Raw genomic sequence first — 20,782 nt, 5'->3', positions numbered from 1 at the left:
TTAGGGTAAAACTCCACGGGCGAATTCGGTGCGCTGTACAAAAACACATGTCACATCGGATGCGACAGAAATAAGGTAAGAGATGATGTTATTGCATGAAGTCGCATCATTGATCCGATGCAGACGCATCGTCTGCATCCGACAGTGGTGTTGCGTCGGATCAACGCTGCAACACCACCGGACAATGCTATTACTTACCTTATTTCAGTCGCATCTTGATGCCTGCGTTTTTGCAAAGCGATTTGGATGGCGCCGAAATTGCTCCGTGGAGTTCTACCCTTAGGCTGTTCTTATAAGCAGGGTGGCTGCTGAATGATTGACAGATATGGATATAACTCAAAATGATATGGGCAATGCTAGTTGTAGACTAACCAAGTGGTTAATAGTAGGTATTTCCCATATTTAATTGTGAGACATTTATCTCTGGCCTTAGCGTGTGGAGGAGACTTTCTTAGATATGATTATACACCCTTTTTATTTTGAAGATGAAAGTAATGACCAACCATCAAGATAAACATGTTTAAAAGCTTGTAGAAGCCAAGAAAGAATTTGTATATGAATAAATGCAGCCTGGGTGGTAGTTCATAGGGGCTTGTTAATTAAATGCAATACCATTTTTCTATTTTAACTGTTAATGTAATCTGGGGAGAGTGATCAGTCACTACACTAAACACAGGACCATTTGGTACTTCAAAAGGACTGGGGACATGGGGTGTCCCTCTTCACTCTCCCTCTGTTAAGCTCTAGATATTCCCCATATGAATAAATTATTTTTATTTATTTACCGATAGTCTGGCCAGCCAGTGATTTTAAATTTCTAAGGTGTGAATAGTAAAAAGCTTTTTTGATTCAGGGCCCAATATTTGGTTCCTTTATGGCTGCAGATTCAGATGCCTGTGTTAGACCTTAAAGTACAATAATCCACAAAAACTATTGAATCAAAAACAGCAACAGGCAGTATTTTTTAAACTGCAATGTGTTTGCCTACACTGCTAATAAACATATTGCAGTTTAAAAAATACTGCCTGGAGCTCTTTTTGATTCAATGTTTTTCCTAAGTTTCTAAAATGAGCAGAATCTTGTACCTACCCTGGGTGCTAACCATTTTAGTATTCATAATTGAGCAGTGACACATCAAGATATAAATGTGATCAGATATCTTTCATCTATGTTCTCACAGTCTTGGAGCCCTTTACTACAACTTCCATTAGATGCAGCACTTTTGGGAATACATTCAGAATAAATGTGTTGCACGTTAAATAGGGAGGGACCGTGGAATTTTTTGGAATAATGGCACCACCTGCTGGTTATTTATTGTCTCTATTAAAATCATGTAATTGAATTAAAAAAAACAAAAAACTGCAGGCTGAGAATCGGACCATCTGTTTGCATTAGCCTTCTCTTGTGACTGCACCCGGAGCCAGCGTAGCAGCTCATTCTTGGCCTGAGTTTAGCAAAAATTGTGGCGATTCCAACAAATGGGAATGGACAGGTATTGTCTGGTGCTTCATTACCCATGAGAGTGAAGTGTCAGCTCCCTTACAACTGATCAACAGAACCAGAAAATTGTTAAATGGCAATTTCACCGTAGATGGTTCATATTTAAAGCAATGAACCATCTATGAGCATGTTATTTTTTTAGCACAAGTCCTATTAATTGTATTAGTGTTGAACAACGGGGTATACTGACCCCTTTAAGCACTCGCAACCTAGGCTGTAACAAGTACACACTATACAGTCAAATGTACTTGGATACCTGTTGTCCCGAGCGATCCCCAGCATGTGCCAAAGGTTTGCTCTCATCTGAATGGACAACTACTGCAGGAGCTTCTGAGTAATGACAATTGCTGTTCTCTGATGTAGGACTAGTGTTTGCTTTAAGATGGTTTCTGTACCCATTGCTTTGATTTCATTGTGCCTTTCCCATACCACAACAAATGTTTTCCTCCAGCCCTTTTTGGGCTGAACTCTACGGCGTGTCAAGGAGCGATCTGACATGCGTGCCGCATTTACAGATGTGGAGCAGTGTGCTAGACACTAAGCACTTGCCTAAGCAATGCAAATACCTGGAGAGGGCCGCCATCAGGGGGCACAGCAGGGACAGTTGTCCTGGGCCAGGCAAAATCTACGGTGAAAGGGGGGCCCGGCCGTGTTGCACTCTCCAAAAAAGCTGGGCCCTCCTTAAGAATGTGCAAACTGCAAAGACCCAAAGCAGCGGCGCAAAGACCTGAAGTCGTAGAAAGACCCGAAGCATGAAAGGAGCCGAACGCTGTAAAAAAAGCCAACGCCGAGGACAAGGAAAAAGAAACCTAAAGTAAGTTCCACTGAACACCAATGATTTATTTGTTTGTTTTTTTTAATTAAACCCCTGGCCTTCAATGTTTTTTTTTTTTTAAATATTTAATATGGGGCCATGATTTTTTTTAATTTTCTATAGGGCCCTGACCACCAATTTTAAAAAAATTCTGTGGGGCCCCTGACTGCCTATTTTTTTAACTAGTATGGGGGGACCCGGCCATGGGTTTTAGCGTTCATATTTTAGTTTGGTTTTACTGTAGTTTGTGTTTTACTGTGGTTTGGGGGTTTGTGTAGTCTTAGGCAGGGCTGGTGGCTTTGGGCGGGGCCCAGAAAATTTTGTTGTACGGGCCCCTTGATTTCTGATGCCGGCCCTGTACCTGGAGCAGTACTAATGTGACAGTCAAGTAGTTCAGTCTACTCCTGGGGCCCAACTGGCTTGTGTTGTTAATGTAACACTCACCTGCTCCTGCCAACTGAATATACCCGCTAAGAAACAAACAGGGTGGAGGGCCGGAGCAACAACAAGCACCCAAGTACTGCCACTGTGGTGTCTCAAACAAGGACTGAGATATAAGGAACTGGCACAATAAAAGAAGATATAAGAAACAAAATGTGCTTTTTAAAGAATTCCAACTATTTAATAACAAGAAATCATCAATAACTTCTTAATCGATTTACTTCCCTAAACCTTAAAGACTTAGGGCAGCTAGCCACCAGAACTAAAAGTCATTTATATATATGTATAAAAAATAAATTATGCACATTAAAAAAAAAAAATAGAAGCCTACAGGAAGTTTCCCAACATATAGTCTATATCAGAAGAGTGCAATCACAAACATTCCCTCCGGGTACGTTCAAGTAGAAGAGCCCACTTTAACTACCAGACATAGGACTTGTAAAGGAATCGTTTTCTGCAAACGACAGTAGGATTTTGCATCAGCAGAACAAGTTCTGTTTAAAGATATATTTAAACGATGTTTAGTTCACTGATGAGTTTCATTTGAACGTTTGAATTCTGACTTTTTGAAACAAACTACACTGCGACTGTTTTTCATACAGTTACAAGGGGTCCTTTAACAGACGCACCCCAATATAAATATATATATATATATATATATATATATAGTTAGCTAGAAATACTGGAGGCACTCACAGAGGTAATCAGAAGTGATCAAGTCTTCACATATTCCCCCACATCAACGCGTTTTGCTTCTCTCGGAGCTGACATCCGGACGAGATTTGGGTACGTGATAAATTCACTTATGATGATCTCTGCGAGTGCCTCCAGTGTTTCTGACTATTTGAACTGTCAGGGAGAAACACCCGGGATTCAGTTTGAACTGTGTTAAGTGCTGATGTTTGAAGTGACTTTATATATGGCTTCTATTCAGAAGGGCATTAACATGCTAAATTCTGATACAGTATATTCTATTTAGACCATGAAACCTTTTTTTTAAAAAAAAAAAAAAAAAAGTCTAGAAATCTATAGCCAAACTTCTGGAGAAAGCTGTAATTTCTTTCATGCAGGAAGGGGTCTGAAATACAAAGCAAACAGGTATTTTTTTTGGGGGGGGCAAGGCGAATTGCAACAAATCTGTTATATATTGTAAAAAGCTTGCAAATTAACTCTTTCACAGCTTCTGTCTATGTCTTGTATCTTTCTTTACCGTCCTCACTTATCACACAGATATGCTGAAAAGAAAAAAAAAAGAAAAAATATCAGATCATGATAGTTTTATTTTGAGGGTTTTTTCATCCAACTCTCTGAACTGCAGAATATAACACAGTGAAACCTTGATTTTACATACGCCTAATTTTACAAAGCTTTTTTGTGGTCCCAACAATTTATACATTTCAATGGGTGCTGTTCCATGATTTTACTTCGGTAAAACTTTGCTTGGTGTTCCCAAAAATGCCTGTTTGTTCCCTGTGAATGATTATCAGTAAGGTTTAAAATACTAACCCGTTGCAGATTTTGTCATGGTTCTGTGTAAATAATGAATTGCAATTAGTCTGCACAAAACACTTATTGCTTTAGGCTGTGCATGTGACCCATAGTGTAACATTAACACGGCAATGCTTAACTCTCATAATTAATACAGTAAATATTGTATTTCAAAGTAAATCTGACAACTGTGCTTATATCCTTTGAGAAATTCAAAAACAAGTTGCTTAGACACATTTCTCTGTTTTCACAATTTTTCCAAATTTTACACTTTTTTGCTGGTCCCCTGAAAAACGTAAAATGGGTGTTCTACTGTAGTGATTATTGGGTCACTAAAGCTACCAAGCTCCTAGAAATAAAAGCTTTCTCTAACAGTTGCTGTGAAGTCAGATGGGCTGAGTTTAGAATAGGCTTTAGTTATAAGGTTATAACAGATCATTTTTAGATCTGGCCTTTTTTTTGTTTTTTAAAACCCACAATGTTTAAATCAACGTATTATTGGAAAGTTAATTGAAATGACATTTGTTACATTTGCTTTGATCATTCAGAATTGCCTCCCTTTTTGGTTTACATTTGGGTGTTTATCTTTGAATAAAGGGATACATAAATGATCTAAAATGCACAAGCTGTTTCATGATATGAATAAAAAAACTTGGCTTGTAGCCTAAGGCCTTTATAATTTTAAAACCTTGCAAGAGGGACATTTAGTTTAAAAATCATAATACAGAGGTAGCAAATCACCTTTGCTTTTCTATAATGTCATTATGTTCTTTCTTCATTAACCTTTCGATGATATAGCCAAGAGCATTATCCAAGCATCCCCAAGAGAATTGAGTCTCGTGCAGCTTAATTGATCAGCAGCTGCATGTTTAACGCATTTGCTTGTGGTTATACATTTTGCCTATCTTTTACCATTCCATATTAATAGTACAGGTATGGGAGCCGTTATCCAAAAAAGACTCAGGTCCCAAGCATTCTGGATAACAGATCTTTCCATAATTTGGATCTTCATTCCTCAAGTCCACTAGAAAATGATGTAAACATGAAATAAACCCAATAGGCTGGGTTTGCTTCCAATAAGGGCTAATTATATCTTAGTTTGGATCAAGTACAAGGTAAAGTTTTATTATTATAGAGAAAAAGGAAATAATTTTTAAAAATTGATTATTTGATTATAATGGAATCTATGGGAGACGGCCTTTTTTGTAATTCGGAGCTTTCTGGATAACGGATCCCATACCTGTACTAATCACGGTGCAGATATAACTAACTGAACACACCACATGTTCATTCATTGAATGAATGTAATTTAAAACAGGGATTCACCAAATCCACCATTTTAAAATTCCGCTAAAAAAAAGTCTTTAAAAAAAAAAAAAAATACAATTGAAAGAATATAGAGGACCCAAATAAGAAAAGCCCATACCTACTACCCTAGATAGTCCCCCCCCTCTCATAGTTCATTACCCCTGAAGGTGTTCCTAACACATTAATCGTGTATTGGTGCAGAGTCTTCCGGCTCTTCTGTATTCTTCGGTTCATCTTCCCTTAGGCAATTTCAGGCACTTTTGGTGCATGCGCAGTTGCTACGAACTGAACGACTGCTCCAACTGCGCATGCGCCAATATGGCGTTCACTTAAGGAATAAAACAGAGGAGACGGAAGATGGCACCCATGAGCTACACTGCGCTTACTCAGCACTGATACATGAGTCCTGTGTTAGGGGCACTTTCAGGGGTAATTAACTATACGGGGGGGGGGGAAAACAGGGACTATCTAGGGTAGTAGGTAGGGGCTTTTCTTATTAGGGGGTTTAGTTCTCCTTTAAGCTGATGCCAGAGTATGACCTGTGGAGAAACACAGGCCAAGAATCAGCACGGCTTGTTGTACCTGAACCCGGATATATAGTTGCGGTTTGGGTACAGGCAGACTAGTGATATGAGGGCTGTCCTGATACCCGCGGGTCAGGCTGACCTCGTTCCCTTATTTGCGGGTCGTGGGCAGGCCCGGGTTGAGCTCTTCTGTCTGCTCTCCCCGCGACCTTACACTGCTGGCTTCTGGTTTTATAGACGTGCACCTGCTCGTCCCTTTTGTGATGTCATCAGTGGGGCGGGTCTATAAAGGAAGGGGGAAGTCTGGTGCAGTTTGAGGGAGGTTAGGTCCAGGTGCCGGTTATGGAAAACTCGACCCGCACATCACTAAAGCAGACGCAGCGGATTTTGAAGCCAAAATGCAAACTCGCTCGTTTTGATGCTGAAATCCGTATCATCTGCCTGCACCCAAGCAGAGGCAATGTAACGCACAGGCCAAGAATCAGCCTTAAGAATCCAAACCTAAATTTGCACACAAATAACTGCATTATCTGTGAAGATAATGTGGTCTCTTCCAGTTGTCCAGCAATTCATGTGACATCATTATTCAGTTTAGTTCAGGATCCCAGCACGGTTTTCCAACAAGCATATGTAATTACAATGTGCAAATGATATAATCACTTACATTCAAGTCTCTAAAGTACTCGTTGTAGTCTAACGCGTAACCAACAACAAATTTGTCTGGTACCTCAAATCCAACAACTAAACAGAGAAAAAAAAATGCCAAAATTAAATAATGCACATTTGTCCTTTTAGATAACAATCACATAATCTACCATTACACAAAAAGCGGGAGCAGTGTATATAGTTTTTATGCAACACTGTTAAACTACTTACAGTCTGGCCTGTATCCCACACTTCGTGGAGTTCTCTTTACAAGCAAGCTGTTGGAAAAGATACATTTCAGATATGTCATCAGGTACATTAAAGCATGGGTGTCCAAACTTTTTGCAACGAGGGCCAGATTTGGTGAGGTGAAAATGTGTGGGGGCAGACCATTCAGCCTGACATCCATTCCCAGGTAGCTAGCTTGTGATCAGGATCATTCACTCCTCGAGATAAGACGTGTACACGGCATTTAGGAATTGGAGAAGTGGGGTCTATTTGGACTTATTCTCCACGCCTCATTTAAACAAGGAATCGTGTAGCCATAGCAGTAATATTTGGGCACATTAGTGATATGATCTGCCACTTGGTCTATACTGCTGCCTGTGTGCTGAAGGTGTTAGCAATATACACATACTGGCACGTAGTGATGCGCCACTTCACATACTTCTTTACATTACAGTACTGGCACGTCACTACTTCTATTGCACCTTCAGCGCTAAAAAAGTATGCGAGAGCAGTGCGTCACTATGTGCCAGTACGTGTCTATTGCTAACACCTTCAGCACACAGGCAGCAATATAGACCAAGTGGCAGATCATTTCACTAATCATGTGCCCAAATATTACTGCTATGGCTATGCGATTCCCGATTGCACTGTACTGGGGGGCCAGATTATTATTAATTTCATGATGGAGCCTGAGGGCCGGTGTAAATTTGAAAATGGGCCGAAATTGGTCCTCGGGCCTGACTTTGGACATGCCTGCATTAAAGAAAACCTTAAAGGGATACTGTCATGGGAAAAAAAAAATTTTCCAAAATGAATCAGTTAATAGTGCTGCTCCAGCAGAATTCTGCACTGAAATTCATTTCTCAAAAGAGCAAACAGATTTTTTTATATTCAATTTTGAAATCTGACATGGGGCTAGACATATTGTCAATTTCCCAGCTGCCCCAAGTCATGTGACTTGTGCTCTGATAAACTTCAATCACTCTTTACTTAAAGTTGGAGTGATATCACCCCCTCCCTTTTTCCCCCCAGCAGCCAAACAAAAGAACAATGGGAAGGTAACCAGATAGCAGCTCCCTAACACAAGATAACAGCTGCCTGGTAGATCTAAGAATAGCACTCAATAGTAAAAACCCATGTCTCACTGAGACACATTCACTTACATTGAGAAGGAAAACCAGCAGCCTGCCAGAAAGCATTTCTCTCCTAAAGTGCAGACACAAGTCACATGACTGGGGGCAGCTGGGAAATTGACAAAATGTCTAGCCCCATGTCAGATTTCAAAATTGAATATAAAAAATCTGTTTGCTCTTTCGAGAAATGGATTTCAGTTCAGAATTCTGCTGGAGCAGCACTATTAACTGATGAGTTTAAAAAAAAAAAACATGTTTTCCAATGACAGGATCCCTTTAATTGTTTTCTGCATTCCTGAAACAATGTAGCAGTAGTCGGATAAGAACAGACTTATGTTACATTATTTAATGATTATGTCAGAACCAGAGAAAGGGATAAAGTATTGCTATCAACTGCAATTACATTTACAAAATAAAATTAACCTACACCGAGTTGCATGCAATGACATTGTATTTAAATGAAACATCCCCTGCCATGGGGGAAGAAGCACCCAACAGTACTTGCTCCTTCACATTCTTTGCAATTGCCACATGTAAAACATATAACATGCAGCCATCATGTGTAGTTGCATTTTTGGCATTTATTATCTGGGAAATGATCAAATTGAGAAATGTTGCGTTTCCACTAAATTCGATTTTTCTTGGGTTTCAGGGCAGCACAACTTGAGAGATAACTTCAGAGAGAAACAAACTCAGTGATTGGTTCCCACTAGTTCCTTCACACAAAATATATTAAAAAGGTGGTTAACTTTTTGTATGTTATAGACTGGTTCTAATTCTAACCAACTTTTGATTAAGATTTGGTTAAGTGGCATTAATTTTTTTGCTTTTTGAATTATTTGCCTTCTTCTCTTTCCAGCTTTCAAATTGGTGTTACTGACCCCATCTAAAATACAAATGCTCTGTAAGACTACAAATGTATTGTTATTGCTAGTTTTTATTAGTCAACTTTCTATTCAGGCCCTATTCATATTCCTGTTCTTATTCAAATCAAAGTGTGGTTGCTAGGGTGATTTGGACCCTAGCAACCAGACTGCTGATACTGCAAACCAGAGAGCTTCTGATTAAAAAGCTAAATAACTTCAAACCCACAAATAATAAAAAATGAAAACCAACTGCCAATCGTCTCACTAAATTACTCGCTACATCATATTAAGTGAATTTAACGATGAACAGCCCCTTTAAGGCAGAAAGTTGCGTGTGCTGCCATGGGAGACTGAAGGAAAGACAATTTGCAGGTAGACACAATTACTAATTCTTTCCTTTACTTTCACCGACAGTACAGCCTGATGGGGGGGGGGGGACCATATCCCTACTCTTGACCCATTCCTTTTGGCTTCTTTTCAGGGGATTCTAACACTAAAGGAAGCCAATGTTCTTTATTGTATATGAATAAAGCATTTTCATGGCTGATATAAAAAAAGTGACAGTTTCCACGAGTGCAAAAAGGAAAATGAAATGCAACCTCACCTGGCTACTTTAACCATTTTTGGGTTGTACTTCTTGAGCATAGCAAGCAAAGTCTTCATTGTTTTTCCAGTATCAATTATATCCTAGGGAGAATAAAAAAGTACTACTGTTTTTCAACATAAACAGCACAGTAACGAACAATCACACTTGGGGGGAGGGGTCTATTTATCATGCTGTGTAGAGTTAAGCGTTACCAGTGATGTTGCCCACACCAACCAATCAGCAATTTCATTTCAATAGTTCAAAAGCAACGATCTGATTGGTTGCTATAAGCAACATCACCTGTAATGCTTTCCATATGTCCCATTTGTTTTTGTATTCTTCAGTGTATAATCAATATATCTGCTATATGCCTAAAACCATGCAACCACAGCTCAGATTTGTTCATCTCCCTTGAAGTGGGACTAAAGCATTTCCTCTAATAGTGTCACACTGATATACCGATCACAAGCCATATACACTAATGGGGTTTTTATTAAAGGTCAAAAGTATTTATATATTTTTAATTTTAATTTTTCAGGGTTTTATTTTTTTAAACTCAAAATTTTTTGACATTTATTATACCACCAAAGCTGGAAATAGCTTGAATCCAAAAATACACCATCTGTCGATGTCTAAAATACACCAGCTAAAATCTGTCGAGGTCTAAAATACAGCAGCTGAAACCTGTTGAGGTCTAAAATACTTATCAATAGAGCTTCCTGTTCCCCCGCCTCTCCAATTCAGTCTCGACCTTGTATTTGGTTGGAGGGGTCGGCACCCCTTTTGTTTAGTATTTAGTACAATAAGGTTTAGCCAAACACTTAGGCAGGTGTAGCGGGGAAATCCCCTGCAATTTTATTAGTCAAGTGATGTAACGTTTCGGGGGCGTACCCCTTCGTCAGACACCTGCCTAAGTGTTTGGATAAACCTGTCGAGGTCTAAAATACACCAGCTAAAACATGTTGAGGTCCAAAATACACCAGCTGAAACCTGTTGAGGTCATGTAGAAGTCAATAGCAGATGTCCCGTAAACTATTTGAAGATGTTTGTAGCATTAATGATGTTTGAGGTTTTTTTCAGTAGGTTTTGCTCAAATTAATTTGAGCGATTCAAGTTTTTTTTTGCCCAAAAAACATCTAATTTTTAACTCTGACTTCATTGATTCGAGTTTTTCCCATTCAAGTTTTTTTTCTAAAACAGAAAACATTTGAGTTGTGAGTTTATTCAGATATAAAAAAAAACCCTCCCAAACCTCTAAAACTCAACCTTTGATAAAGAACCCCCTAAAAGTTTAAATGTTTTCTACAAAAATATACCCTATTTAATGGACAGGTGTTTCTTTTGTTATGATGATTTAAGATATTCTAAATGAGTATTTAGCAGATTTCTGTATGACACAAAAATATATACAATAAACAAAAAGAGCCCTAAATGGTAAAAAAAAATGGAATTCATGTGTACGGTTCATATTCGGAATGGTCTCCAGACAACAGTTCATCTTATCAAATATTAAATCTAATTAAAAATCAGAAAGGAACAGAATGTTGTGTCCTAGAAACCTGCCTATGCCTAGAACACTGTCTTGCTTCAAATTCACATAGTAAACCTCATCCTCACAAGGCTAATCAGCTTCCAGTTAACAAATCAAAATATATTTCCACACAGTCCATTTCATACTGCAAGAACAGAACGACTGTCCTCTTTTGAATGTGAGCACCACAATGAGCAAGATGCCCCCAGTACCACATTTCGGGATTTATAATTGTTTTTTTTACTTAAGATACTGCCATTTTATATTACGTCTGCACACAAGGTTAGCAATTGCAGTGTACTAAAGCTTATTAAACTTATACGTATCATAGGACTAAAAAAATGTACTCTAATGTGTTATATACTAAGTTTTCCAAATCAGACAGACATGCAGAAATACTTACCTCAACAATCAAAACATTCTATTAGCAAAACAAAAAGAAAAAACATAAATTAGTTATCATTAGATGATATATTCACAAATTAAACTGGCACATGCTGATTGTAGGTATGGAAACAGTTCTCTTTTTTTACATACAAATAGTAATGATGCATTCATTTGCTTTTATTGGCAAGTATTCGCAATAATCACACAAAACAATATCAACTCTAACCAGAATCATCTGACTGATACTGGTTGTGACCAGACCAAAGCCTGACATTTACTAGAAGCTTTGTAGTCAGTACCAGTAGGAGAATAGCAACAGGTATCTGCATTTTATTATAGGAAAATAAAAAATGTGTGAGCTTTTCAGTCACACACAAAACACTGAATACAATTAAAGAGGAACTCTGGTTTCCAAACCAAAATTTGATAAAGAGGCCCACATAACACAGAAACCCTTAAAGGAATAGTTCAGTGTGAAAATAAAAACTGTGTAAATAGATAGGCTGTACAAAATAAAAAATGTTTCTAATATAGTTAGTTAGCCAAAAATGTAATGTATAAACATTTTTTATTTTGCACAGCCTATTTACCCAGTTTTTAATTTTACACTGAACAATTCCTTTAATATACCCATCACAGTTATTGTTTTTTTTTTTTTTTGAATAAATATGTATGAATAAATGGCATTTTCTATGCTGAAATCCAGCTGTTTAACAGTTCTTTTCTTTCTGCATCATTTGAAATCCTGGCAGGGAAGGAGGGACTAAACACTGATGTTATAAATTGTAACAACTTCTCCACAGCTTACAGACAACATGCAGGAACTACATAACCCACAATGCATTGCACTGGGATGTTCCTTTCCTTATTGAAATCATGTGTGCAGGGAATTGTGGGGTTTGGAGGATGCAGGCTGAGGACAGTTGGCTGTTGATACAAAGTAACAGTAGTCAGCCAGCTCTGCAAAGTAGTCCGAGACATCAGGAGAGCAGGGGGCTAGGCTTAAAGAGATACTGACACCTGAAATTAAACTTTTTTTTACATTTATTATAATATTGGCTTTGCAAGCTACTTCTAACTTTGCCATAAAGTATTTGCATGATGCTTTTACATTACCTGTCTGATCCCCCATGTTCCTGTATGAGGGGGCTGCCATATTTGTGCAGCAAGAGTCCGTTAGCATTAGAAACTGTAACTAACAGGCTGAGATGGGACAGTCAGGTTGGCAAAGTCAGAGTGTCAGAGAGTCAGGCTTAGGAACTTCAACTAACAATTATATACAAAAACAAACCTCTCAGCAAAAAATGATCAACATGACCTATAGGTAACATTTAATGTACATTCATATGCTAAAATTCATTTTTTAGTGTCAGTATCACTTTAAGGAACCATTACAAACCATTACAAATCATGAAAAGTCTGCATATTTTTCAATTGATGTATATTGCATAGTTGCTTGAAATTGTGTTCACTTTTCAAAAATGTTACGTTATGATTTTGTGGAGTTCCCTTTTAAATGTTCCTAATAGCAATTGATACAAAGTGCATACCTTGCCTGTCAAGGTGGAAAGGTCATCCCCTCCAATAACCTTTATGTCTCCTGTCGATTGATCATTCTGCAATAAATCAAAATATGGTTGATACCCGAGTCTGTCAGCCGAGTAGCAGAAACAAGATTATATAAAAAGAAGCAGAGGCTCCAATTGCCATTCTTTGCATGTTTTTTTTTTCATATTAACATTTTTACACCATAATTTACACTTGGCTGCGGATTTGCATAACATCACTATACAGTTTTATAGCTATGCTTTATATTATGGCATACAACGCCATTAAAGTGGCATGGTTTGATTTTTCTACACCCCCCCCCCCCCAAGGATTTACAAACTTAAATCTTTTAGTAATTTTTCTGTTGGAAAGCTGTTTATGGCCATTAACCACAAATATAGGGATGGGTTTAATTATTTAGCACTAATGTACTTTTATTGCAGCACTTGACATCATAGCACTTTACCTATTTTGCATAGGTTTCATGTACTTTTATGTTACATTGATATGATAAGGAGTAAGGGTTAAGAGCACCTTAGCTTGATGGGACGAGGGTACATAACATGTATGCACATGTGTATGGGTACCTCGAGAAAGGTCCCAAGTAGGGACCAAAACTTCAGTTGTACATACATGTTCACATAACAAATAAAATCCCTTAGATTCTGGTCGTTTTTTTTTCCAGTGCACCAGGGCAGTTTGAAAGGAATCGGCTCTGTCCATTCCCCTAGATATAATAAAAGGCATTGTTTGCCCAGTAGCAACAACCCATAGCAAGAGATTTGCTTTTATACATGTGACCAGTAAATGATACCCGCTGATTGGTTGCTATGGGTTACTGCTCCTGTGCAACCTTAGTGCCTTTAATTACATATCCCCTTGATGTGTTCAGTATATATATTTTGTAATTTACTTTGCATAGAGCCTGTGTATATTGGTAAAAGTAACTCCCATGGAAACAATGTAAAACAGTTGTTGCCAACTAAGTAGTTAAGTCAGTAAACAACAAACAAAGGCAATTAGACAATGCTTGTTCTGAAATGCACTTGTGACTTCTACACCCTGGAGGAGTGACAAATACCTGCGGCACAGTGACAAGCAATGCTATCAGTATATGACTCCTGTTTGCCCTCACTACTGCAGAAAATCTAATCTGACCTCTAACTTTCAACACATTGCACTTATTGATATATGAATTACCTATGCTATTTAATGCTCTGAAACACACAATAGTTACAGCTATAGGGATTCCTACACAAACCAGTGTGAAATTGTACAGTGGATAAATAAGCAAACCCTGTAAATACAATTGTATGTGTTTCTCTGTGCAAGTACTATTAAGACTTTAACAATATTAAGAATATTTTATCTGATCTACTCACACAGTAACTTTTCAATCTGATAAAATCTACTGTCATAGGGATAGACTTGTCACTGTTGCGGTTAAGTGCTTTAATGTAGTCAAGTAGATCAGCAAAGAACTTATAGCCACCCTTCAGGACACACAGTGCTACAATATGGTGACCTCCCATGTCTTTCATGATATCTCGAGCCAGCCTTTCAGTCCTGTTTAAAAAAAAAAAAAAAACACATGAGAAATTCAACACTTGACATAAATGATAACATTCTACACAAATAAATAACCACAAGCACGTGGCTTATTTCTGCAATGTCAGTTTGCTGGAACCCTTGTCATCTCCCTACAGTTCGGTGACCTCCTTGGTTCAAAAAGAGTGAAACCTTTTTTTTTACATTTACATTTTTTATTTGTGATCCCACCAATTAATAATGCATTTCAATAGGTGCATTTTCCTGATTTAAAGTCATGTTTTCCTGGATTTTACATAAAAATGTAGTCCTGATGTTCCCAAAAACTGCTTTTTTCCCCTCTATGAATGTTATTATTTGCGAAATAAAGAGGTTTAAAATACTAACCAGATGTATATTTTGTCATGGATCTGCCTGTAAATGGTCAATTCCAATTAGTCTGCCCTTTATACAGTCCTGCACCAATCACTTATTGCTATAGGTTGTATATGTGATAATGTGACTGACAGAGAGACCTTGCACATGCCCCCCATAGTGTAACATTAACGCTGCAATGCTTAACCCTTGTTATTAACACAGTAAATAATGTATCTCAAAGTAAAACTGACTCCTGTGCTTATATATTTTCAGTACTTGAAGAAAAAGTTACTTTAACACATTTCCCTAATTTTACATTTTCTTGGATTTTACATAATTTTTTCCCGGTCCTCTGAAAAACTTAAAATGGGGGTTCTACTGTAGCTAACAGTATATATGTCTCTGCACACCAGTCACATTTTTCACTTCTAAGTGCAGCTTTTCATGTTCATGTCCAACTGGAAAGTCTTATAAATGAACAACCCAATTAGATTTAGCATAAATTATACATATTTCTAAATAGTTTGCACATGGTGGGAAAAAAAGTGTATATAAACTTATACTGCCCCTTTTAGAAGAATATCTTTGAAACTGTCCCTTTTTCAATAATTATTTAATATAAACTTCTACTTACCCGAGGGAGCTCCCAGTATAGGCAGCCATTTGTAAAACAGAGAATTTGTGCAGCAGTTTTCACTCGATATGTACATCCATGTGACCTCATGGACATAAACTACTGTTTTCCCCCGACTTGAGTGTGGGCTTTAGTAACCCGCAGCTCTGGTTGGGGTAACAATTTGGGGCCGACAGATGCACTTGGGGGAGGGGAACTAACTCGTAATATGTTTATATTGCATAGTATGTTCAACATAAACCCTATTCACTGAGCTAATGCTGAAAAAGGCATTTAACAAAACACTATATATGTATTTTTTTTTATCTATACCAAGATTCGACCTTAAATAAATGTAAGATTATGTACATGGAATTTATGTTATTAATATCATTAACAGAACACAGATAAGCAAATCCTTCACTGGAGCAGTAGTGGCTGATAAACTTAGCTGTAACAAGTAATGTCAGTCAGCAAAAGCGAATGTCAGCAATACCTGCATACTGTTTTGTATTGAAAGTGCTGTTGATTCACAGGAGAAGAGTGTATTTCTCCCCTTTAAAAAGCACTATTTAGCAGTAATGTGCGACTAAACCTGAAAGTGGGTTTACCCCAGAAAGGGAAATTTCATGGACAAAGCCAGAAGAGAAAGGGTCTCTTACCAGAGAGCTTAGACAGTGTGAAGTTCTCCTCCCAAAGACAAATTAAACAATTTTAAGAAAGTGTTCCAGAAATTTTAATCGCAAATCAGGCCATTACAGGTCACATGATTTCAATACTCCGTGACAGTCTTGGAATATGCACTTTGTACTGCCGTTAAATGCTCAATGTTCTTTGAAATGATATAAGACAATTGTGCTTCTTTAAAATCAAATGCATTCCTGTTCAACCAACCTGTCCATTATAAGCCCATGTGGAATGTAGACTTTCTCCAGATCGGCTGCATAATGTTTAGGAATGCAGAATAAGTCCAGATCGTATCCCTGTTCATCATCTTGAATCTGGAAGAAAAGGCAGAGTAAACTTGAATAAACAGACTTTCACCTGTTAAACACGCTTCACAGATACCAACACACACAAAATGCAAATTATCACGTTCACAGGTAAATCAATGATCTGGAACTTAAAAATAAGCAAAAAAAAAAAACAAAGTCTGAAAAAGTCTATCCTTTATCCCCCCATTGCTGATTACAGTGAACTGGATTGTACTTATAGTTTTTGAATTATTTGCTTTCTTCTTCAGGCTCTCTCCAGCTTTCAAACGGGGGTCAATGACCCCATCTAAAAAACAAATGCTCTGCAAGGCTACAAATGTACTGCTACTTTTTATTACTCATCATTCTATTCATCCCCTCTCCTATTCATATTCCAGTCTCTTAAAGGTCCAGTTACATCAAAAATATTTTACAAAAAATTCGTTAGAATACAACGGAAAAAAAAAAAAACCAAGACAAAATAAATTTTAAAATAGCAAAGCCGTTATAAAGAAATAAGAAAAAGAAACTCCGATTCCCCTCCTCTTCAGAACAGGCGACAGGGCGACCATCCATCCTGCGGTGCTCGATTTCTTCTCCCTGGCTATTCTACTTGCATCCTCTGCCCACATCTCCTTCTCCAGCTCTTGGTGCCGATACCTCTTCCTGTGCTGCCAGTACATCATCCATCCTTCGCTACAGTATTGCTTCACGTGCAGCAATTGAAATGATCATTGATCCAAGTAACACACTATAACGTTATGTATAATGTGTGCCCATCTAGTAAACTGACGTTGCGGCAGAAACCATCTAGTTAACCGACGTTCAGAGAAACCGTTCAATGCATAGTTGCTAGGGTAATTTGAACCCTTGCAACCAGTTTGCCAAAATTGCAAACTAACAACTGCTCTAAAAGCTAAATAACTCAAAAACCAACAAATACAATTTGCAATTGGCTTTCATATTTGTAGTCTCAGAATTTTACTAAAAGTTAATTTAAAGATGAACAACCCCTTAAGATAACATTAACTTTCATGGCTTCTCATAAATTGTACAATGTTTGGCCTTACTATTATTTTGCACAAAGTACACTGCACACATTTACTTGTTGGTCAAATTGGCAGCAGAAGCTCTGGTGATGGTTGTTGGTAACCAGGAAAAGGGATCTTTTTGTTACCAAGCACAAGTTGGAGCTCTAAACATGAAAAAATTTATGATTTCGTGAAATATTGGGAGGAGAGGCTCTGCTAGCAGCGAGTGCTGTAGGTAACCAGCAGGAGAAAAAACATGTTTATTCTTTGTTCCCTGGAACATATAGAAGCTGTTAGCATAGAAATAAAATATGAGCAGACCCCCACAGTCTGCTTCAACCTGCACAGACGACTACTTGTTCCTGGCAGATTGTGTGTTGTTCAGGTGTGGGTTACTGTGCCTTGTGTAAAGCTCCATCCTTACTCAGCACTTCTCTTCAAGCAGCTGCACTGGAGCCCGTAACAAGACTAAACCCTGGGAGAGGTGCCAGCAGTAGCCGAGGAGCGAGACATTTAAATGGCTACAAAGCAAACAGTTATCTGGGACTGTTAAAAATTGCAAGTGTCCTGTGGAAAGGGGGGCAGTGGGCAGATATGTGAATGTGCAAAGAAAAGCAGTGGCACTACACAACAGCACAGGCTCATTTTAGTCACTTTACACACCAGCAATATTTTCCATTTTCTTCTGCCACGTAGCCCTTTCCTGCACTCCAGAATAATGTGGTGAGATGTGTTGTGCAGCAGTTACATATTGACTGTGTTTATATAAGAGCTAGTTCAACATGCTCAAGGGCAAACACTTTCTGTGAGAAACTCAACCTTGATCGCTTTCATTTCTGAGACATAGCCGGGGATTAGCAGTTGTACAAATGGCAGAGCTAGCCAAGAGGTAAATGGATGAGATATGCAAGGTGCACACTGCACAGCTAATACCATATGTGAATCATTGACAGGAGCGAACATTGGCAGATGTTGCAGAACTACACCTTCCATCAGTCCTCCAACAGCTCCACCAATGGCTGGATGTGAATAGATGTCTTTGGGCAGTGCATTTCATTCCAAGGAACTTTTCTTCATGCTCTTATATGTAACAGTACACACCTGTCAAGATGTACTTTTCGGCACTGAGTAGTAGCAGCCCATCCTCCATAAATAGAGTCCAGCTTGTTCAGCGAATAGCAAATTATATTTAGTGGCCCCACTTTAGCAGAAGGGAATGCCTGTGTTGGAAAGATAAAACCACAAAGGCATGCAGTGGACCACATATGAGGCTGCGAACTTGGGTTCAACTCCCACAGGCAACATAGAGTTGGTATGTTCTGTGAATGGAAGCATTATGTCACGTACTTTGGGTGCCTGCCACACTCCTGACACATTAACTTGCCGAATGAAACTGGCTGATAGGAAAATCAGATTGGGGTGAATGATTAAATATCTGCATAGTGTAATACTGGCATTATAAGCGCAAAGAGGCCCAATACACTATGAGATCCGACTGCATCCCTATAGAGTCTATATGTGAGAGATGCTCAAGATAATGGACACTATTTACAAAGGGGGGGTGAGGCTGACATGAAGTATAAGGTTCCCTGTACGGAACACATTTTAGGACATCCTGCAGCGAAATACCCTTCCTTCCTGCGATGTCCTATGCCTTCGGGATGGCGCATTGGTCGCTTTTACTGTCACTCATCGTCCAAATCTGCAATCACACCTCCGTCCTCTACCCTTCATTTTTAGCTGTCAGTCATATGAACTCCGCATTCAGCCTTCTGCCCCCATCCCTCCATTCTCTTCCTTCTGCCCTCATTCCTCTTCCTTTTAGTCCTTTTCCTTCCACCCTCCCTGCTCAGCCCTCCACCCTCTTTCCTCAGCACTCCCCCCTCAGATCTCTCTTTTCAGCTGACAGGCAGATGGCTGAAGGTGGAAGACTGAGGGTGGAGGATGGAGGGCTGAGGGTGGAGGGCGGTGTTCGTATGACTGACGGCTGAGAAGGGAGGCTAGAGGACAGAGGTGTGACTGCAGATTCCGAAGGTATAGGACATCCCATGAAGGACATGTATTTCACGGCAGGATGTCCTAAAATGTGTTCCGTACCCCCTGTATCACTGCACTTTGCCCCTTTACACTGGATTATCAATGCAGAATCCCTAGACATAGTAACTGAGCCATGTGGGACCTACAGGTCTATGTTATACAGAAACCTGTCAGTACACAGTGACAATACACGTATGTAGTTGTATATAAACATGAAGTGTGCTGCTGACTAACGTGCAATGTAATGTGGGGCCGGTAGTAGCAATTGATACAGGAGTAAGTGACACAGCCCGTGTCCTGAGCGTGTAGGGAAGTTAACTAGTGCTGGGCCAGAGGAGCACGTGTAGGCGGTAGAGGTTAGAGTGCCGGCTATTAACCCTTGCACTGCCTGGGGCTACGCTTCTGCTACTCCTTCCTCTGCAACATTGCCTTGGCCTTCAGCGCTGACAGTATAGCGGACTCGGACTGCAACACATGCCGCTTGCCAAGCTTTTGTCCCCACACGTTCTCCCCTCAGAAACAGCGCCCGAAGCCTGTCACTTCCCAACCGACCTGCCCGGTAAGCACGCTTACTTTCCTGTTGCCATGGAGTCATCAATCACACCCAAAGCATCAAGTTGTAAGCCTCCTCTCCCCGTGTCACCTTGTTTAGTAGCACGATGACTTCCCGGCCTCATACTCACCACAATGCAGGGGCTCGCCATGTCTGAGCCTGTGTCCGCGGTACGAAGGACACGCAGATACAAGCGAGAGTCTTCCCCAGTCACCGGCAGCACCAGCTGAAAGGCCGCAACCTGCCGCTCACACACGTGGTCTAGGGACGCGAGGTGGAGCCAGTCCTGCCCACTAATCTCACAGCGAGTCGGCTGCGACTGCTGCTCAGGCGGGAGATTATTGGCACACGCACAAACTTCCTGTAGCATCACATCCACCGCCGCCGCACACAGTGTCACAACACAGTATCAAACTAAAGCCTTCCAACTGCAACCCAGCTAAATCAAGTGAAACCTAAAAATAAATGCAATTTAAATAATTGTGAATAAAACGGAAAGCTGTTTCTTTCAGTCAATGTATCAGATACCAGTTCCCTATAACAACAGCCCAAATTCGAGTTTAGGGTTGTCACCTTGTGTGAAAAAAATACCAGCCTTACTATATTTTTCTTTCCTATTAGTGACATTGGCATCAAGGTGGCAACTGTATTGAAGTGTACATAATGCAGT

At 39.3% G+C, this 20,782-nt stretch overlaps 1 protein-coding gene across 1 annotated transcript; it reads right to left on the bottom strand.

The window, feature by feature from the left end:
- Positions 1-2,911: 2,911 nt before the first annotated feature.
- Positions 2,912-20,310, bottom strand: hprt1.L (hypoxanthine phosphoribosyltransferase 1 L homeolog). Its single transcript, NM_001096766.1, is given in 9 exon segments — positions 2,912-3,990; positions 6,740-6,816; positions 6,952-6,998; positions 9,552-9,634; positions 11,468-11,485; positions 13,002-13,067; positions 14,382-14,565; positions 16,412-16,518; positions 20,243-20,310. Coding segments are annotated over 9 exon segments (651 nt in total). The 5' UTR covers positions 20,264-20,310; the 3' UTR covers positions 2,912-3,942.
- Positions 20,311-20,782: the final 472 nt, after the last annotated feature.

Source organism: Xenopus laevis, chromosome 8L, assembly GCF_017654675.1.
Source record: "Xenopus laevis strain J_2021 chromosome 8L, Xenopus_laevis_v10.1, whole genome shotgun sequence".
Lineage (NCBI taxonomy): Eukaryota > Metazoa > Chordata > Amphibia > Anura > Pipidae > Xenopus > Xenopus laevis.
Note: the sequence above shows the minus strand (reverse complement) of the source record. Positions and strands in the feature narration are given on the sequence as shown.